Here is a 23607-nt window from a genome sequence, read left to right as displayed (position 1 = left end):
AACCACTGGTTTAAAGAGTTCAGTGCTTCACGAGGCTTCACTTTCCCCACTATTTTGTAATGATAATAAATAAACAAAATTAAACTTAAATAAAAGATTTCTTTAAGGCAGGCAGGCAGACAGACAGACTGCAGCACTTTGTATTTAGGGACCAGCAACTCGCCTCATGTGTACTTCTTCACCTGCATGAGGAGGACACTATCATTTTATATTCACCTGCCTTCAATCAGTGACCATATTGAATAATTGGTTGGTCAACCAATCAGGGTCCTGCAGTCTTACATGGCTGGAATGGAGGGAGCTAGGGACAGGGCCAGATTAACCCATCACTGGACTCTAGGCAAACATACACTTGTAGGCCCTACCCTCTAACATGAATAACATCAAACAGCAGACATGTACACACGTTTACACTTACTCCCATACACGTGCCATTTGTTAAGATCAGGTTTACCATATATCGTTTTATCAATTTTTATACTTGTACAGTAAACTTTTCTTTTCTCACAAGGGTTTAGGATAGCATTCATGGTTTTGATCAGAATCTGTGAATTATGCTGTATTATGATGAATTCATTTTGAAGAAACTTTCACGCAATGTTCTGAACTGAACGAGCGAGTATTGAACAAAAAGAGACACCAGGTCAAATGTGAACCAGGGACCGTAGACAGCTTTAATCCGGAAATGTGATACTTCTATTTTTAAAATGTACAAGTTCCAAAACTGAAACAGGTCCACGACAAATTTTGGTTTCGATTAAACATACTGAAAGCAAATTTGATATCCTGAGTCCCCGCCTCTCCCAGGCAAACGCGGATTCTGACAGGAAACAGACCACACCCACAAACATAGAGACTTGGGAACACAATTACTAAAACAAGTGAATACTAATGTAAAAAACACAACAGCATAGGAAACACTGCACTGCTGATACGTGCTTTACTGTAGAAGTGGTTGCTTTGTTTACATGGCCTGGCTTGCTAGATGTGTTTTATAACTCCAGTTCAGGACTATTCTGGTCCCCGCATCGGCACCGCAGCACCAAATACACTTTAAAGTGGCTTCTTTTCTGCTTTTTAAGACACAAAATCATCTATAACGTCATCAAAATCAAGCGAGGTGGTGATTTTGCAAGCAACACAAGTGAGACTTATTGAATATGTGTCTGGGTTTTCATTTGCATGACACATAAATCAGTGTGATGAGCTGCACATTGGAGGAGTGCTACAGAGGGCAGGTGGTCCTGTTTGTCTGAACCCTGTATATTGAGTAAGTATTTCTGTGATGGAATGTGTGTCTCTTACCTGAACAGATCACTCCAGCGTCCAAGGCGTGAGTGCAGAAAAAGGTCACACCCCACCCCAATGACCCACAGTCCCGCAGGGCAGATTCAGAGCCGTTGCAGGAAACAAGCGCCAGCCAGATGGTTCCAGAACCGGCTCCGAAGTGAGCATTGTGTGGTGCTGATACAGCAGATCCACAGCCCAGCTGTTTACACACAACTCCAGCATCCTCTATATTCCAGCCACCACTACAAACTGTCCCCCACTGTCCCTCATGAAGAATCTCCACTCTCCCAGCACAGGGACTGCCTCCATTCACCAGCTTCAGATCACCACCGCCTTTAAAAAGAGAAAAGGGAATCAGAGAAGGGAGTCTGCACAGGCCCTGCCACAAGAGAACACGAGTTTATAATCACACACTGTTTACACTGCATGGAGTTGTATTATTCTCCATATCACAGAGCTTCCCAAGTAACATCAGCAGTAAAACTCCTCTATATATATTTCATGTATAGAAATGTTTTCATGATGTTCACACGCTGCATAAGGCGTGTGCTAAGAAGGGTTTCCACCAAGTCTCTGAGATAACACTACAGCAGGTAAAGTACCTGACAAATATTAAACTTTTCTAGAAGTGTAGCACAACCCTGATAAGCATGCATACATCATATATAATTATTCAATATGAGAAATACAAGCTTACTATTATAGGAAATGTAATTGACATGATGCTTCATATTTGGAACTCAAAATTATGGTTCTGTTCGTTCTAGTAGTTTTATTTGTATTGTATTTTATTTGACTATCTGAGGCTCTTTGTAGAACTTGACTAAGTAATGTTTCCTGAGAAATATCAGTGGGACTGTATAGTTCTATATATTTCAGAAGCTCTTAATATTCTAAGAATGTACAAAATCAGCAATTCCCTAGCCAATTGTTTTTTTGTTGTTGTTCATATTCCATTACCTAGACTCACCAGCAGGGGTCAGTATTATTTGTAATTGCTGTGCCTCATAATAACTGGCAGTGGCTTATAAATATAAGTTTTAAAGAAAACGTAAAAGGCCTGGAACTGATGATATACAGCTCAGTACCAGCAAAACAACATCTACTGTATCTCCTAACTGATTTATTTGTGACACTGACTGTCCTGGCAGACACCACTGTAGACACCTAGTTAATGTTCCGCCCAGGCGTTTAGCATCAATAATACAGCAATAAGGGCTGTTTCTGAGGACACTGTAGTGCTTAATGACATGGAGGTGTTACTCTTGGTCCAAAGAAGCAAAGTGAATGACAGAATAAAAGGCAGCAATGGTACAAGAAGCTCTACAATCCCCAGAACAGTGATGTTTTTACATCAACATATTTCTAATTTTTATCAACCGTATGAGATATTTTCAAAACTATTTATTATTCAAACACTAACAGGAACATCATGTCATTAGAATTACACAGCAGTGTGCATTACAAAATGCAGTGAGCAGTATTGTGTAGAATGAGTAACATCCTACGGCATTGCTTTTGAATGCTACACAATGTAAAGTGCAGAGCGCAATTACTGAGTAATGGAAACAGAAATACCAGACATCAACTTTCCATACCCATCTGTGTACAACATGCAAGTCAGCAGCTTTATTTATTCATTTCTTAATACATTCAAACAACACTATAATAAATACATAAATGATCTTCTCCACACATATATTCACAATGCAGGAGTATCAAGTTCTTCCCGACAATGTTAAGGATACATGGAATACATTTAGATTTCAAGTTTCAAATCGAGAGTTTCTTTTAGTTTTCTTTTTATAGAATAAACACGAGAGTCATGTTATAACAGCAATAAGCCACTCCTCGTGCCTCACAGCCCACCCAAGTGTGCAGTTATTAGGAACAGCACCGAACAACACGCAACACAACCAGAACACTATACAAGTGGAACGGAACACAACCAGAACACTATACAAGTGGAACGGAACACAACCAGAACACTATACAAGTGGAACAGAACCCAACCAGAACACTATACAAGTGGAATGGAACACAACCAGAACACTATACAAGTGGAACGGAACACAACCAGAACACTACACAAGTGGAAAGGAACACAACCAGAACACTATACAAGTGGAACGGAACACAACCAGACACTATACAAGTGGAACGGAACACAACCAGAACACTACACAAGTGGAAAGGAACACAACCAGAACACTATACAAGTGGAACGGAACACAACCAGAACACTATACAAGTGGAACGGAACACAACCAGAACACTATACAAGTGGAACGGAACACAACCAGAACACTATACAAGTGGAACGGAACACAACCAGAACACTATACAAGTGGAACGGAACACTCCTCGTGCCTCTCAGTCCACCCAAGTGTGCAGTTATTAGGAACAGCACACAGTATATATGAAGATCAGATTATAAAATGGGTATGCTATCATACCAAAGCACATGGAATACAACCAGAGGACTATACAAGTGGAAAAAAATACATTGATTTTTTAAAAACTTTTTATTGCATTTTAATTATTTAGGAGGCAATAACCAAATACACAGTAAACCCTGTCTAATGCTGTCCCTCTACACACCAGCATTCTGTATCGGCATCATTTTTTAGGGTCCCAGAAAAAGAGATTTACCTGGTTTAGCAACTACTGCATGATATAAAAGTAATTTTGTAAAGTTAAAATTTCAGGGTATAGTCCTACGTCAACAGAACTCCTACAGATTTTCAAAGTGTTAAATTAGTTTGTCATTTGTACCTTTTTCAGGTACATTACTACATTTCACAGCAGCTCCCTCTATCAAGCAGCACACTGTATTGGGCAGCACGCTTTTCTGGTCCTATGCGATGCCGGGTTAGACAGGTTTCTCTAGACACTCTTGCAGGGCTTCTCAAACCCGGTCCTCTGGACCCCATGTGTCTTCTGGTTTTCATTCCAACTGAGCTCTCAATTACTTAACTACAAACGCTTAACTCAACTTATAATTTGCTTAATTAGACCTTTTTAATTGTTCTCAGCTCCTAAAAAGTTGCAGAATTTAAGTTAACTTGAAATCTCCAGGTGTTTAAGAACTGAACACAATTAAAAAGGCCTCATTAGGTAAATTATTAGATCAATTAAAGGTTTAGTTAAGTAACCTTTGCAGTGCATATATACCTATAGCTGTACCCTTTAACTACAGACCCCAAGATTTAATTCTGAGGCTAAGCTCTAAGAGTGTTTTTTAATGGTGTTACCACTAACTTTATTTCAGTCATATAGTGTTACTGGAACAAAAACAACAGTATCTACCGTTTCTGATTCCTCTGTTGTATGTAAAAGCAAACATGACTATGTGAAAAAGATATTGCAGAGTGCTGCAGTGCTGCACAAGAGACAGCGTGGTGATAAACACCAAAGCACCACAGAGTGTCCTGAAACCCTTTCATTGCTTCACAAAGTTTGAGAATATTCACACCTGCTGGGTCTTGCTAGTTGTAAAGCACTATCAGGTAATACATTAGTTCTTGATTCCTGATCATTGGAAATCTGTTTTACTAATCCGATCCTTGAGTCACATGTTCAGTGTATCTTTATTTAAAAATCAGTAATTCACAAGACTGGTTTCTCAACTGAATAAAAATACAGAATTAGCTCAGTATACAAACAATTTATACAAGATGTGTTTTTCATTTCCTTAAGTGAAACGTTTGTCTTCTGGACTACAGTATTTTTAGCTTTATTCACTGTAGAGATGCCCTTTACAAGATAATGGGTTTTCATAACTGTGAAAGAGGATGTGGGTGTCAAGTTGTCACGTGACAGATGGAGAGGTACTCAAGATGTGACGCTGCAACGCCGCCCAGGCATTTATTTACAATGATTTTAGCTGTAGTTGCAGGTAAGTGCCCCCATGGATTCAAACACAGGGTCGCTGGGGTCCTGGATCCAGGAGGGCCCGCTTCGACCCATAGCTCCCCTGGGTCCACCCCGGAACCCTCCCTGCTCCCCATGCCCAGCACTCTTAAATCAAATATCTATTAGAACATTTTTTAAGTTTGCTGGAAAGACCTAACAGAGAAACATAGAAGTGAGGGTAGTGTTATTTGTTTGCATTGTTAACAGGCTGTTCATCTATTTGCCCTCCTTGTACTCACCAACACAGACAAGGCCCACATCGTTTGCATGTGTGCAGCTTGGCTGCTCCCTGGATGAGGTGGGGCAGCCATGGAGCCCGGACTCATTTCCACTGCACTGGATCTCCTCTGACCAGACCGGACCCTGCCCCTTACCGAAACGAGCAGCTCCCAGCACCTCTAGAGGAATTCCACACTGCAGTCGCCGACAGACAACCTCTGCATCCTGCCGGTCAAAGCCAGCATCACAGACCGTGTTCCAGGCGCTCCCACGCAGTACTTCAACTCTCCCAGAGCAGAGATCGCTGCCACCACTGAGCCGCACTCCTTGACCTGGAATCATAAAACTGCAGATATTTAGACTCTGGTGCCAAAGCAACAACCTGTAAATGGTTTGCAGATTTAAATCTATGGTGAAGATAATTTTGCATGCAATAAATGTGAAGCCTGTTTGTGATTCCATCATGTAAAACTTGTTAAATAGACAAGCATAATTGCAGAAGTATCAGGTTTTTAGTACTTGTTTCCTAATGTATTTATGTGTTTATTATTCACTTAATTTCTTAATTTGTAGTAGTTAGTTTCACTATTTCAGTAGTTGAGTATGGCTTTTACCATGGCAATGGAAGTAATCATTAGGGCATCAAAATGGGTAGTAGGAGGAGAGCGCTTGGCTTCTGGAATGCGACTACCACCAATTCGAGCATACATGGATGACATGACAACCATGACTACAACAGTAGCCTGCACTAATCGATTATTGGGCAAATTAACCAATAACATTGAATGGGCATGAATGCAATTCAAGCCCACTAAATCAAGGAGCATCTCTATAATTAAAGGTAAAGTAGTAGATAAAATGTTCTACATTAATGGTGAGGCAATACCAACAGTGTCTGAGAAGCCAGTGAAAAGTCTTAGACAAAAAGCAGTGGAAGGGTTAGCATAGACAGCAGCGCTTTACCAGGCAAACTAAAACTCTGGTGCTTTCAGTTTGGTCTACTGCCGAGGTTGCTGTGGCCACTGACTGTGTACGAGGTTTCTTTGACAACAGTAGAGAAGCTGGAAGCTTTAATCAGTTCATACATCAGGAAATGGTTGGGAGTTCCACGCTGCCTCAGCAGAGTGGGACTTTATGGTAAAGGAATACTGCAGCTACCAGTCTCTGCTCTAACCGAGGAGTTTAAGTGCGCCAAGGTCAGACTGGAAATGACATTAGTAGAGTCACGCGACAAATGCGTAAGGGAGGCACCTGTGCTGAAAACTGGAAGAAAGTGGGCGGCAAAAAAAAAAACCTTCGAATTGGTGATACCATGGGGAAAGTTCAGCATGGAAGAGGGGGTCTTGGTTTCAGTTCAGCTCCTCCTACATGGCACAAGGCAGCCCCAGCTCAACGGAGGAAGCTGGTAGTCAACGAGGACAAAAGCAGGAGGAGAGGATGAGGTGCATGAAGGCCATTTCCCAGGCCAAGCAGGGAGAATGGATGAGATGGGAGAGTGTGGAACAATGCAAGATTGGCTGGCAAGACCTAAGAGCAGGATTAGTTTCCTCATCAGGTCAACATATGATGTTCTCCCATCACCACAGAACCTAAACCTCTGGGTAGGAGAGGATCCCTCATGTCCTTTGTGTTCATCACCTGCAACATTAAGGCACATTCTGACAGGATGTAAGGTGGCTCTTAGCCAAGGACGGTTTACTTAGCGCCATGACCAGGTGCTGCGATGTTTAGCCTTAGCATTGGAAGACAAGTGTAACATGACCAATAAGTTGCCACCTGTTCCATCAAAACATTACACACAAAAGACAACATTCCTCCGCCCAGGAGAGCAACCACCAAGAAAAGGTGTTAAAACCAATCCTCGCCCAGGACAACTGGAAGCTGCTAGAGATTGGAAAATGCTGGCAGATGTTGGTCAACGACTAATTTTTCCACCTGAGGTTGCCACCACTAACCTTCGACCAGATATTGTCTTGTGGTCTAGATCAGCACGCCTTGTTCACCTGGTAGAGTTAACAGTGCCATGGGAGGATGCTGTAGATGAGGCGTATGAGAGGAAGAAACTGCGGTATGCTCAACTAGCCACTGAAGCGGAACAGCGAGGATGGAGAGTCTGGGTTTACACAGTGGAGGTGGGTTGTCGAGGATTTGTGGCACACTCTACAACCCGGTTTCTCAGAGACGTCGGATTCAGTGGCCAAGAGTTGCGTCGCACAGTGAAGAACTTATCTGAAGCAGCAGAGAGGAGCAGCAACTGGCTGTGGTTGAGACGGAAAGATTCTGGCTGGGGATCTCAAGCACAATAGAAAGAAAGAAACGCTGATGTACGGGTAAGTAAGCTGGGCTGAGTTGAGTGGGGGGACAGAGGGGGGTGATGCTGGGATGCCAGAATCACTGTCTAGCCCTCTTGAGGTGTCGTGGGCTAGTCAACGAAACACAGAGGATGGAAGGTGCCCACTTGAAGACCTCAGAGATGTACCCTACTTAGCTCAATCCAGACGGTTGTCATGCTGATGTGCTGGGGAGGCCGCACTGTGGTTGATCCCCAGAGCCAGCATCGCAGCCGTTGTGTGTGCTGATGCGCTAGGGAGGCAATAAGCTGATCCCTGGAGCCAGCATTACACTTCAGCCATCAACACCAGACAGAAGGATATCTACATCATCATATGGAAGGAAACGTAAATTGATGGAGACACAGATGGATCACATTAGTTTACTGTAAAGCTACGTCTTAGTTGGTGCTTATTTTGGCGAGAGCCGAGTTCAAATCAGCATGAAGTTTTAACATCTACTCTCGTGTAATGGAAATCATTACATTATAAAAATACAGTAGTTGTAATTACATTTAAATATATATATATATATATACACACACACAAAAATGGCAAAACTCGCTTAAAGCAACTGTTTTAATGCACCGCAATGTATTGGCTGCTATTGTGAAACGGCTCGCTCCTAACAGACCGTCCAATAACTGCTAACATAGGTTACAGGGAGCCACGTGAGAGCACTCTGCTATTGAACGCACGGCTGGTTTACCAAGTATTATTTTACAATTTTTTTTAATTTGCAGAGCAAACTTTTCTTCTCACAAGGGTTTAGGATAGCATTCATGGTTTTGATCCGAATCTGTGAATTATGCTGCATTATGATGAATTCATTTTGAAGAAACTTTCACGCAATGTTCTAAACTGAACGACTGAGTGAACCTGACAGAAACAGTCCCAGTGAAGTGTGCTAAATACATTTAAAAATAAACCCTGAAGCTTACTTCTAATCCTGTAGAGGAGCTTGATAACCACGTTTCCCAATGTATTGAACAAAAAGAGACACCAGGTCGAATGTGAACCAGGGACCGTAGACAGCTTTAATCCACGTTGTCGTCCCATTAAAAATGTGACACTTCTATTTTTTAACATGTACAAGTTCCAAAACTGAAACACAGGTCCACAACAAAGTTTGGTTTCGATTAAACATACTGAAAGCAAATTTGATATCCTGAGCCCCCGCCTCTCCCAGGCAAACGCAGATTCTGACAGGAAACAGACCACACCCACAAACATAGAGACTTGGGAACACAATTACTAAAACAAGTGAATACTAATGTAAAAACACAACAGCATACGAACACTGCACTGCTGATGCGTGCTTTACTGTGGAAGTGGTTGCTTTGTTTACATGGCCTGGCTTGCTAGATGTGTTTTATAACTCCAGTTCAGGACTATTCTGGTCCCCGCATCGGCACCGCAGCACCAAATACACTTTAAAGTGGCTTCTTTTCTGCTTTTTAAGACACAAAATCATCTATAACGTCATCAAAATCAAGCGAGGTGGTGATTTTGCACGCAACACAAGTGAGACTGCCCTGCCTACACTGACAAGAAAAGAAATGACTGTGTTGAAACAGTGCCAGTGTCAGGGAGTAAAGTTCTACTTTGCCTACGCATTAATCCAGCCCTGACTAGGGAGACAATTTCCATGCAAGGATAGGAAAAGGTAACCCAATCCCTGCCAGCCCATCACCACAAACACGCAACACATACATTCATAGTTTACATTAATATTGTGAAACAGGGGACACTTCACAGTGTCACAGAATTACTGATGAAAATAATCATTCTGATGAAAAGTGAAAAGAGTCTGGTGTTTACACACATATTTATACTGTATAATCGTAGTATTTGAGTTTCCTGATTGCAATGAGAACGACTCGGAATGATTGCAAGCATCATACAAAGGGAAGGGGGCTGTCAATCAAAGGAAGACTAGAAACTTAACCTGAAGATACTTACCCTTTAAGTATAGCTACAATCCAATGATTTCTAAATTGATAGATTACAAATGTATCTCAAAACCTGTAATACATCCACACAAAGTGCAACACATTTGTAAACTGGATCACAATTTTTTCCAAAAAAAAATAAAAAAAATTGGAAAGAAATTAATCTTAAATACGCAGTGTCCGAGATGAAGACAATGGCAGAAATAACAGTAATCTGTGTTGATTGTTTTAATTACAGAAGCACCTGCCAACCGAGCATGTCTCTAGTCTGTCATATTTAATGTCTTGCCCATGAAGATGCTTTTATGTGTATTATTGAATATGTGTCTGGGATCTCATTTGCATGACACATAAATCAGTGTGATGAGCTGCACATTGGAGGAGTGCTACAGAGGGCAGGTGGTCCTGTTTGTCTGACCCCTGTATATTGAGTAAGTGTTTCTGTGATGGAATGTGTGTCTCTTACCTGAACAGATCACTCCAGCGTCCAAGGCGTGTGTGCAGCTAGAGGTCTTACCCCACCCCAATGACCCACAGTCCCGCAGGGCAGATTCAGAGCCGCTGCAGGAAACAAGCGCCAGCCAGATGGTTCCAGAACCGGCTCCGAAGTGAGCATTTTGTGTTGATACAGCAGATCCACAGCCCAGCTGTTTACACACAACTCCTGCATCCTCTATATCCCAGCCAAAACTACAAACTGTCCCCCACTGTCCCTCATGAAGAATCTCCACTCTCCCAGCACAGGGACTGCTTCCATTCACCAGCCTCAGATCATCACTGCCTTTAAAAAGAGAAAAGGGAATCAGAGAAGGGAGTCTGCACAGGCCCTGCCACAAGAGAACACGAGTTTATAATCACACACTGTTTACACTGCATGGAGTTGGATTATTCCCCATATCACAGAGCTTCCCAAGTAAACATCAGCAGTAACTCCTCTATATATATTTCATGTATAGAAATGTTTTCATGATGTTCACACGCTGCATAAGGCGTGTGCTAAGAAGGGTTTCCACCAAGTCTCTGAGATATCACTACAGCAGGTAAAGTACCTGAGAAATATTAAATTTTTCCAGAAACGTAGCACAACCCTGATAAGCATGCATAGATCATATATAATTGTTCAAATACAAGCTTACTATTGTAGGAAATGTAACTGACATGTATTTGATGCTTCATATTTGGAACTCATAATTATGGTTCTGTTTGTTCTAGTAGTTATATTTGTATATTTAGAAGCTTGTTCAAAATATTTGGGAGGCTCTTTGTAGATACCTAGTTAATGTTCCGCCCAGGAGTTTAGCATCAATAATACAGCAATAAGGGCTGTTTCTGAGGACACTGTAGTGCTTAATGGCACAGAGGTGTTACTCTTGGTCCAAAGAAGCAAAGTGAATGACAGAATAAAAGGCAGCAATGGTTCAAGAAGCTCTACAATGCCCAAAACAGCGATGTTATTACATCAACGTATTTCTAATTTTTATCAAATGTATGGGATTTTTTCAAAACTATTTATTAAGCATCATGTAATTAGAATTACACAGCAGTGTGCATTACAAAATGCAGTGAGCAGTATTGTGTAGAATGAGTAACATCCCACGGCATTGCTTTTGAATGCTACACAATGTAAAGTGCAGAGCGCAATTACTGAGTAATGGAAACAGAAATACCAGACATCAACTTTCCATACCCATCTGTGTACAACATGCAAGTCAGCAGCTTTATTTATTCATTTCTTAATACATTCAAATGACACTATAATAAACACATGAATGATCTTCTCCACACATATATTCACAATGCAGGAGTATCAAGTTCTTCCCGACAATGTTAAGGATACATGGAACACATTTAGATTTCAAGTTTCAAATCAAGAGTTTCTTTTAGTTTTCTTTTTATAGAATAAACACGAGAGTCATGTTATAACAGCAATAAGCCACTCTTCGTGCCTCACAGCCCACCCAAGTGTGCAGTTATTAGGAACAGCACCAAACAACACGGAACACAACCAGAACACTATACAAGTGGAACGGAACCTAACCAGAACACTACACAAGTGGAACGGAACCCAACCACAACACTATACAAGTGGAACGGAACACAACCAGAACACTATACAAGTGGAACAGAACCCAACCAGAACACTATACAAGTGGAATGGAACCTAACCAGAACACTACACAAGTGGAACAGAACCCAACCACAACACTATACAAGGGGAACGGAACACAACCAGAACATTATACAAGTGGAACGGAATCCAACCAGAGCACTGTACAAGTGGAACGGAACACAACCAGAACACTATACAAGTGGAACGGAACACAACCAGAACACTATACAAGTGGAACGGAACACAACCAGAACACTATACAAGTGGAACGGAACACAACCAGAACACTATACAAGGGGAACGGAACACAACCAGAACACTATACAAGTGGAACGGAACACAACCAGAACACTATACAAGTGGAACGGAACACAACCAGACACTATACAAGTGGAACGAAACACAACCAGAACACTATACAAGTGGAACGGAACACAACCAGAACACTATACAAGTGGAACGGAACACAACCAGAGCACTGTACAAGTGGAACGGAACACAACCAGAACACTATACAAGTGGAACGGAACACAACCAGAACACTATACAAGTGGAACGGAACACAACCAGAACACTATACAAGGGGAACGGAACACAACCAGAACACTATACAAGTGGAACGGAACACAACCAGAACACTATACAAGTGGAACGGAACACAACCAGAACACTACACAAGTGGAACGGAACACAACCAGACACTATACAAGTGGAACGGAACACAACCAGAACACTATACAAGTGGAACGAAACACAACCAGAACACTATACAAGGGGAACGGAACACAACCAGAACACTATACAAGTGGAACGGAACACAACCAGAGCACTGTACAAGTGGAACGGAACACAACCAGAACACTATACAAGTGGAACGGAACACAACCAGAACACTATACAAGTGGAACGGAACACAACCAGAACACTATACAAGGGGAACGGAACACAACCAGAACACTATACAAGTGGAACGGAACACAACCAGAACACTATACAAGTGGAACGGAACACAACCAGAACACTACACAAGTGGAACGGAACACAACCAGACACTATACAAGTGGAACGGAACACAACCAGAACACTATACAAGTGGAACGAAACACAACCAGAACACTATACAAGGGGAACGGAACACAACCAGAACACTATACAAGTGGAACGGAACACAACCAGAACACTATACAAGTGGAACGGAACACAACCAGAACACTATACAAGTGGAACGGAACACAACCAGAACACTATACAAGTGGAACGGAACACAACCAGAACACTATCAAGTGGAACGGAACACAACCAGACACTATACAAGTGGAACGAAACACAACCAGAACACTATACAAGTGGAACGAAACACAACCAGAACACTATACAAGTGGAACGGAACACAACCAGAACACTATACAAGTGGAACGGAACACAACCAGAACACTATACAAGGGGAACAAAATACATTGATTATTTTTTTTAAATTTTTTATTGCATTTTAATTATTTAGGAGTCAATAACCAAATACACAGTAAACCCTGTCTAATGCTGCCCCTCTACACACCAGCATTCTGTATCGGCATCATTTTTTAGGGTCCCAGAAAAAGAAGTTTACCTGGTTTACCAACTACTGCATGATATAAAAGTAATTTTGTAAATTTAGAATTTCAGGGTATAGTCCTACGTCAACAGAACTCCTACAGAGTTTCAAATTGTTAACTTAGTTTGTCATTTATACCTTTTTCAGGTACATTACTACATTTCACAGCAGCTCCCTCTATCAAGCAGCACACTATATTGGGCAGCACACTTTTCTGGTCCTATGCGATGCCGGGTTAGACAGGTTTCTCTAGACACTCTTGCAGGGCTTCTCAAACCCGGTCCTCTGGACCCCATGTGTCTTCTGGTTTTCATTCCAACTGAGCTCTCAATTACTTAACTACAAACGCTTAATTCAATTAAAAAGGCCTCATTAAGTGAATTATTAGTTCAATTAAGGGTTTAGTTAAGTAACTGAGAGCTCGGAAGGAAGACCAGAAGACACTGAGGTCCCGAGGAGCGGGTTTGAGAGCCCCTGCACTATATGATGCGACGCATTCTGTAACAAAGCAATACTGAAAGAAACTAGAATTCAATAAGAAACGTTTCGACTAGAAGTCTTTATCAATGTCTTCAGTCCAAACAAAGAGTTCTAATAGAAAGGATCCTCATTTATTTATTTATTTATTTATTGTATTTCTTAATTCAGCACTATTGAGTGTTTAATAGCTGTGGATGGATCTCTGTAATATGTTTTACAAATGCTCCATTGCTGACTGACTGCTTGTTGTATGAAACACATTTCATATAAAGATATTTAGCTGAAATATAAATTGTTAGTGTTCATAGATATAGTATAGTTCTTTATTTTATTTCAATACTGGAATATTCCAACTGTAGGATTTATTTTCTTCTTCAGACATTGTTTGAATGAAGGGCAGCAAAAAAAGCTTTTTTCACTGTTTTGCTTTTCTTATGAAAATAAACATTCAAAATAAACTGCGCTATTTTACTTTTCCTATTGCCCCTAAATGCATTTGCACTGTAATACCCTGACACACCCAGGGTCAGCAAGGAAACACAATGTAGCATAACATGAAATAATAATAATAATAATAATAATAATAATAATAATAATAATAATAATAGAATGAATTAAGAAAAAAAATAAAAACATTAAAACTTACAGTAGACCTATAAGGTTATGTCTGGTTTGACTTTGCCAGTAACTATGCTGACACAATTAAAAAAATAATTATAATAATTCATAATACATTCATATGTGTATTGCTGTTATTATTTTTTTAAGTTGTAAAAGTCAGTTGAAACTCTTGCTAAATTGTATTTCTATCACCGAGTCAGATTAGCCAATCACAATTTCTTCAAGTCAGTCGTAAAGCCTAAATTCAGCTGTACCTGGGTAGCATTTCACACAATGTTTTAATGTAGATATACCAGTATAAGAAATGTACCTGAAGCAAAAGCAAAGATTCTGTTTGCTGTTTTTATATCTGTATATATTATATGTACAAATGTTAAATAATAATAATAATAATAATAATAATAATAATAATAATAATAATAATAATAATAATAATAATAATAATAATAGCAAATAAATATACCTGTATAATAATCAGGGAACTGTTTAGTATAAGTACTGCTTAATCACAACTAATAATAATAATAATAATAATAATAATAATAATAATAATAATAATAATAATAATAGCAGATGAATATACCTGTATAATAATCTCCGGCTCTCATAATATAAATGCACGTTTTACAGATGCAAAACAGATTTCATCTATAAATGATTGAATAAGGTTGACTTCACATATTATAAATACAAAATCGTGCAGTTACGATTAAAATAGAATGCATTCTCCGAGCTCGTTTAACAAAGACACCTGGACGTGCAAGCGATTTTCAACTAGGGCTTTTCTTTTCTTTTTTTTAATTAATTAATTTATTTTCATTTTAATTGTGTGAAGTTATGTATTATGTAGATTATATATATAGATTTATCTGCTATTATTATTATTATTATTATTATTATTATTATTATTATTATTATTATTATTATTATTATTATTAATTATGTGAAGTTATGTATTTGTGAAGTCAACAGAGATTATTATAGATGTATCTGCTATTATTATTATTATTATTATTATTATTATTATTATTATTATTATTATTATTATTATTATTATTAGTTTCGATTAAACAGTACCTTATACTAAGCATATTGTTCAGGTAGAAAGGAGCTGCTGTGTGTAGAAACAAACAACGATGCAGAAAGTTATCAGCAGTAACATTAGATTCTTACCATATTTTAAATGCTAAAAACAAAACTATGGCTGGAAAAATAAAAGTGTATTGGGAAATATTCATATTGATATTTGGAGACATTTTAAAAATACTATAATGTGACTTAAAAAAAGAAAATAGAATCAATGAAGTAAAGATTATTTCATCTTCCCTCGTATTGCTGATTTGAGAGAAATCAAAACTTTAATACGAGCAGAAATATCTCTTTACACAACCTCGCCTACCTGACGTTTTATCTTTATATATTTACACTCTATTAACCAACATTTCCTCTGTCATTTTATAAACGGGTCCATCAGCCGGTAACTTTATACATTTTCTGATTACTTTATACATTTACCCATGGACGTGGTTATTTGATAAATAAAGTATCATGTTAAAAAATGACATATAGATCTGATAGACCCATCAGCTCCAAGGCTGTGTTTTTCGAAGACAGTATAATGTTTAAATAACTTTTTGTTAAATCATTTAAATATTTCCTGTACATTTCCAATATTACATTGATGATTAAGAACCCTGCCACAGCTCTCTGCTAGAAATAAACCCAACATCTGCACCTGGGTGAATAAAACCAGCAGCACTGAGATCACTGATATACAAGCACACAAGATTACACTGCATCCTAATGGGCAGTTCTACCCACCAAGTCACTCAGTCCCTGGACCACTGAACCGGACTCCCTGTCTCAGAATAAATAACCGACTTCATTAAAAAACTATAAAGAAATAACAGCGTGGAACTTACTGGCTGGTGAGTGCAGAAGCAGGACAGTGAGACAGAAGATGGGCATGCAGCTCTCCATTGTTATCAGGACAGATGAACCCTCCTCTGAGCGAAGTCAAGACCTGTGCTCACCCCCTTGAGCCAACACAGCAACTGAGAGGGTGCTCAACGCCCCATAACACCAGCAGAAACACAGCCCCCCCACCCCACCAATCACACTCAGCATGTCCTTTTTGAGACAGAAAACAGGAAGATTTCAAACAGGTGTGTTGACAAATCAGAGGGCTCTTTTCAGTTCTATCCATATATATCACTAATACATCACTGTTTCCTCCCAGACCGCCCAGCATTGATGAAACACACGATATGGAGGAAAGGGGGAGAGCTCTGAAAGATAGAAAAAGAAAAAAAAAACATATTTTTGTAAATTTGTGTTTATGAAAAGCTGGAGAAAGCTGTGTGCAGAGAGCAAGGAACTTAGTAGTTATCTCTGAGCTCTGGGTTCGGACCCCAGCCAGGCTTCACTCTGCCTAAAGGCCTGGATTTCTTCTGTCTTCTGTTTTTGTGTGATTGAAAGCTAGGATTTCCAGAGCAGTGCTAAGTTTATGAAGCCGTTGTAATACCCAATTCTGTATCCCTACTTCTCTATGCCCTGTCCGTCACACAGCAGAGCCTTGTCTGTACAGGGCCGGGGCGGGATCAAAAGCTGTATTGCATTTGCAGACATGCCTGTCCTGTAGGATGCTTTCAACATGTAAGATACACACCAGGTTATATAGGCAGTAGTTTCTGTTACTTCTTTGGCAACAAGGCTAACATTGCAATAATTGTGAAAAAATTACTTATCTGATCTGGTCTACGCCATGGTGACTGCTCCTATTTGGCAGAAATGGGGGTAAATCTTGGGTAAGAACAGGTGTGAAGTATAGAGGCAGGTAATTCTGAGGTTCTGCTAGTCCCCTCTCCTTAGATCTTGTCACTACAGATTGGGAGCTTACAGCTCTCATCTTCACAAGCAGCTGTGTGACGTGAAGCTGTGGTCGTCTGTGTGCTGAAGCTGCTGATAACTGCTGCACAGGGTAACAGCACAGGGAGACAGTGTAATGAGAGTATTAGTGCTTGACAAGATGCAGAGAGCTGAGAATGGGATCTTTTAGTTCTCATGAAGGTACAGCGCTGGGTGATGTATATGGAGTGCTTTAATGCTCATTAAAATCCTGTAGAGCCTTATACAAATATTATAATAGGAATCATTAAACAATGAATGAAAAGCAATGGGGAACTGTATTTTCAATGGTAAAAAGATACACCTCAATTTCCCAATGGGACATGTACTATGTATAATATTAACTATCATACATACTGTAATGTTCCAAAAAAAACAATGCATTTACCAGTGGTATACTGTGCCATTATAACATTGCTTTGGCAAGCCAAGCTCTCTGATTGGCTGAAAGGCCTGTACAATTCTCCTAACAATGCAGAGCTGAGGAGGCGGGTCCGAAGGGGCGTTTAACCTATAAGAATTTCAAAGTGAGTCTGTTAACAACTGTGAAAAGTGTAGCGGGGCCCTCTGGTTTTCTCACTGCTGGTATTGTAGGCTTTAATAGTATTAGTTATACTGCCCCACTTCTATACGAATTCCTAATCCGTACATAACACAGAATACCTACTGAGTGCAGGATCTGTAAATGCTGCCCAAACCACACTGTGTGTCAGAATAGGGCTCTAACCACAGCCTGCTATTCAGAAGCCCGCATGGAACGAAACAAACTTTTTAATGAGGAGCAGCATGTCCCCTAGTGGCTCAAGCAGTAAAAGCCTTTTCACTGCAGAATCTATTCAGTTTACTATTGGTAGAATTATCAGCCTTCCTCCTCTAAAATGGCATCTCTCACAGAGGCGTCTGTCACATCCACATCACGTGGTGCTTGGAAGGGCTCTAATGCGTTTATATTTTTGCCTGTATAGAGAAATAAAAAAAATTAAAAAAGTCACTGATTACAAAGCAGTAAATAGAAAATACATAAAGTACCAGAGGTATTATTATTATTATTATTATTATTATTATTATTATTATTATTATTATTATTATTATTAGTATTAGTTTATTTGGCAATGCAAGGTTACAGTGCTAATACAATATTTAAATTCAGTGTAGCTTACAGTAAGTGCAAATACAACTAGAATGCACTATGAGATAAGAAGAAACAATTTAGGATGAAGACCATTTGTATCTACAATGACCTAACTGTAGTGCAATAGTGCAAGGATAGTGCATCAGCTGAGGATCCAGTAACATGGTGCAGAGGTCAGGCAAGTCCAGTGAAGCCTTTTGAAGGAAAAAGTGATCTCGGAATTCAGGCATGGACAGGTATTCCCGCGTTCCAGATTACTGACTGACAGTCCATTTCTTGAGACGGTATTTCCATTGTAATAAATGGAAAGGAAAGATGAAAAAAGAAATCAGGTAAAAATGCTGACATTGAAACCCCCGAGTCTGGAGGCCGCAGCTACTACAGATTCACCAGACTCTGCAGGCTCCCATGAATCACATTACACAAGTCTGATTGTGCCTGTTTGCAACCACTTATCACCCCTTGGGCAAATTAAGAACCCATTAATGAATAAAATGTATATACTATCACGTGTTGATAATGACAAACTTCATTTTTTTGCCTTGCCCAAACAGTGATCTTTCACAGAAGTGTGAATGACTGTCACAGGTCTGGGTCTGCGGTTCTGACCCGGGAAATGCGGGTCACCTGGGTGGTCTGTAACAACCTGTGCCTTAATTTTAGTGCCTTGCCCTTTGATCAATATTGGGCCCGCTGTCTTTTACAAAAGCACCCTCCGAAAAAGGCTTTGACGATTCCGCAATAAACTCCAATACAACATAACTTGCCTTTACTGAAGCATCACTTTCAGTTTTTGCTTTACTGAACATGTTCCGCTGCAAATCAATACTTTTTAAAAATTCTGCAGCTTTATCTTTTTTTTCCTTTCTTCTAACTTTTCATATTTTGTTTGTTTAGTTTCCTCACAGCCAATTCCTTTAAGACCTTACCGGTACATCCGAGTCCTTTAAGAATATTGCAAAGTCTAAACAATGCAAACATCCAGAAATGAGTGAAGGATGTCAAGGGTTCATTTTGCAAAATGATACAAAAATAATGTGCAAATGAAGTATTTATTCCACAAACAATCTCTAAACTCATCACCGTGGTGGGTCTCGTCTAAAATAACCTAGATGTGAACGAGGTTAGGGTTGCAAGCATGCAAGAATTTTGACATCAAAAGCTTTGCAAAGCAAAGTACCACAACATCTCAATATATCAGGAGTGAGAGACAGAGAAAGTGAAGGAAAGCAGGGCAGGTGTGATACCACAGGGGCTGATATTAATCTGTTTAACAAAAAAAATCGCATTTTCATATTTTTATAAATATCTTCTTAAACTAGATTAACATCACCCTTATTTTTATTATGTAACATTTCAAATCTAGATGTATTTTTATTAAAGCCTAATTAATCATTGTGAAAAAACAAAAATGCATGTTGAAAAGAAAGTTTCCCTCATTTTTCTGACTTTTTTTTTTTTTTTACAAATATAAAATAAACGTACGTAAAGAAGGTTTTTCCTGCTTCCTCTGGCAAGTGCTCTCAGCTGCAGCCGTTTCTTTCTTCAGTCTTGTCAGCAATGGGCCACATATGCAAATAATACATTTAAAGACTGAAACTTAACTCCCCTATATAGCAAATGCTCCACTACAAGTGCACAGTGTAATGAGAATCCACATGAAATGAATAAACTATCGATAGCTACATGCCACTGTTTCTGTTTCAAGTCGATGACTTCTGAACAGTTGGCTGTGGTTAGAGCCCTATTCTGACACACAGTGTGGTTTTGGCAGCATTTACAGATCCTGTACTCAGTAGGTATTCTGTGTTATGTACGGATTAGGAATTCGTATAGAACTGAGGCAGTATAACTAATACTATTAAAGCCTACAATACCAGCAGTGAGAAAGCCACATGGCGGTTCTACACTTTTCACAGTTGTTAACAGATTCACTTTGATCTTCTTATAGGTTAAGCGCCCCTTCGGACCTGCCTCCTCAGCTCTGCATTGTTAGGAGAGTTGTACAGGCCTTTCAGCCAATCAGAGAGCTTGGTTTTCCAAAGCAATGTTATAATGGTACAGTATACCACTGGTAAATGCATTGGTTTTTGGAACATTACTGTATGTCTGATAGTTAATATTATACATGGTAAATGTCCCATTGGGAAATTGAGGTGTATCTTTTTACCATTGAAAATACAGTTCCCTTTTACTTTTCATTCATAGTTTAATGATTGCTATTATAATATTTGTATAAGGCTCTACAGGATCTTAATGAGCATTAAAGCACTCCATATACATCACCCAGCGCTGTACCTTCATGAGAACTAAAAGATCCCATTCTCAGCTCTCTGCATCTTGTCAAGCACTAATACTCTCATCACACTGTCTCCCTGTGCTGTTACTCTGTGCAGCAGTTATCAGCAGCTTCAGCACACAGACGACCACAGCTTCACGTCACATAGCTGCTTGTGAAGATGAGAGCTGTAAGCTCCCAATCTGTAGTGATAAGATCTAAGCAGAGGGGACTTACAGAACCTCAGAATTGAACGGCGAAGTATAAAATTCTGCTGTGTTGGCTGGTGCTATTTAAAGTTATTTGCTTATTAACATTTTTTTTTTTTTAAAGAAAAACATGCTTACTTTCATGTTTTATACACAGTTGTATGTTAAATTGATGTCTGCACTCGCTGTTCCCCTAGTACATTAAAGCCTCTTTCACACTGGCATGCTATGTCCAGGTTGTGACCTGGTGTCACGCGGGTGGGCTACGTGATTTCACACTGGTTTTTGAAGAAGCAGGGTCGACCTGGGTGACAGAAGCAAGTAAAGGCACGCACGCAATGCCCAAGAAGCAGCTTCCATCCAAGCTTCTCTGGATTGACTCATCGTCCCAAATGTTCATCCCTGCTGCAATCTGGCTCATGGGGTGTCTCAATCAACAAAAATATTGCTCAACAGAATAAACAGAAATGTTGCTTGCGGAAGTGAAACCTTCACGCAGGCTTGGCTGTCTGTTCCTTCGTCAGCTTACGAACAGCCATCATGCATTTTGTCTCGCTCAACCCGGGTCAAAGTGTGTCGACCCAAATCCTGAGGTGGGTCGCTGCCGACCCAGGGTTCGTGGTATTGTGACCCGGGTAGCCAGAACCCAGGTTGGGACCCGGGTAGGAGCGTTAGTGTGAAAGGGGCTTGTACCTTCATTTTTTCCTCCAAACAGCATACCTGCCTCTATACTTACCACCAGTCCTGACCCCAGCCTCACCCCCCATTTACACCAACAGGGACAGTCGCCTGGAGTTCTGCAGCCAACTGCGCTCCACTAAGGGAGGATGCCTTTCTGGCTACCACTGCTCCCCCCCATTTTACAAAGGGAATGGGCTCTCCACAGCTCAGACCTACTGCTCAGGCCATCTTAATGTCAGCAGGGAGGGGACATTTATAAAATCACCTTTTCTCCAAAATGTTTAAAATGTGCATTATCAAAGAGGTACTCATCCAATAGGAGTGGGTCAAAGAAACCAATGTGAGGGTTCCCCTTAGCTTTATGAGCATAATAACTAGGCTCATATTTGACTTTAGAATTACTTTAAAGCTGTTTGATTCAACTGACCTTATAGTAACCTTATCCTGCCCATACATGGCAGAAAAGGGGGTATGTAACTCCTATTTTATTTATTGTGTTTTCCAGCAACACCATTGGAATTCAAAACCCCAAAATATTTCAGTCAAAGAAATAGCACAGCAGCACGCTAACACTTCTTACAAGAATGCCTTTGAATTAATTGACCTGTGAGCTTGTTTGTATGGAATTGTGATGTAGCACCCCCCCTGCTGGCAGGTGCAGTACATGGCACTTTCAGGATCATCTACAGTGCTGGTAAACAATGGAGTCCGAAGTGTGTATTGTAGGGCGGAAATGCCAGTGGGACAGTTTTATTAGAATTCACAGGGTTAGGCCACTGGCCCTTTAAGAAAGAAAAAACTAATTTGATTGGTTTTACGTTTGGCCTATATAACCTGGTGTGTATGTTGAAAGCATCCTACAGGACAGGCATGTCTGCAAATGCAATACAGCTTTTGATCCCGCCCCGGCCATGTACAGACAAGGCTCTGCTGTGTGACGGACAGGGCATAGAGAAGTAGGGATACAGAATTGGGTATTACAATGGCTTCATAAACTTAGCACTACTGTGGAAATTTACAGAAGAGTAAAATTAAAGATCTTGGTGTATTTTTAATGATATGATTAGTAATTTGCTTTTTGCACTTACAGTGTGACGGGAGACCCAAGTACCTCAAAGAGAGTTTGCTAGAAAATGTTCGACAGCCGCTAATCACTCTTATGATCCACCGTTGGTTGTCCAATTTTCATTGCTCTGTGTTTTTTTTTTGTTTTGGCTTCACCCACCACCCTTGCAAGTGTTACATTGTATAACCACCCTTTGTATGCAGCTCCAGAGCGGCACAACACGCCTACAGCTACAGCCCAAAGTGTTGCATCATCTCAAATTCGGGGGTTGAGACACAATTCAAAATAAAAAAATACAACTTTATGAACATCATTTCGATATTTTATTTAACATCATGTAATCAAAGAAACAACAAAATGATATCGCAAATAAAGTCTACCGGAAAAATAGTAGTACTGTTAGATTTCAAAATGTCACATTTTTCAATTTGTCATTTTTTTCAATAAGTATATGGAAAACTACAACACGCTCTGTCATTCAATATGTTACCGTAACATTATTCAGCAGGTTTCATTCGGCGTTATGAATCAAAATGGGTTAATTCTATAGGGTGATGCTAAACTTTCGGCCATAGCTGTAGATCTAGGACCACCTTCATAAAACTCCATTTAGTTCATCTAGAGCCTTTATGAAGTATACCTGCTTATTAAGAGGGCAGTTTGCCTTGAGGAAAGGTAGCATCACAGAGAATAAAAGCAGCCCAACGAAGCACTTTCACAGGGACACAAACGCCTGTGGACTGAGCGCTAGCAAGAACATTGTAACTGCAAAGGTGGCATTGTTGTTACTTGCAATGCTCTTGGCCTCGGCCGTGCGAGATGACAT

General features: G+C 40.0%; 1 protein-coding gene across 1 annotated transcript in view; it reads right to left on the bottom strand.

The window, feature by feature from the left end:
- Positions 1-23607, bottom strand: part of LOC131706913 (scavenger receptor cysteine-rich type 1 protein M130-like) — a 38153-nt gene extending 14546 nt beyond the window's left edge. Inside the window, 4 exon segments of the mRNA XM_059008858.1 lie at positions 1306-1623; positions 5445-5750; positions 10173-10487; positions 23571-23607. Coding sequence (XP_058864841.1) covers positions 1306-1623; positions 5445-5750; positions 10173-10487; positions 23571-23607 — 976 coding nt within the window.

This window comes from Acipenser ruthenus, chromosome 38, assembly GCF_902713425.1.
Source record: "Acipenser ruthenus chromosome 38, fAciRut3.2 maternal haplotype, whole genome shotgun sequence".
NCBI lineage: Eukaryota > Metazoa > Chordata > Actinopteri > Acipenseriformes > Acipenseridae > Acipenser > Acipenser ruthenus.
The sequence above is the reverse complement of the archived record's forward strand: the minus strand, read 5'-3'. Positions and strand labels throughout refer to the sequence as shown.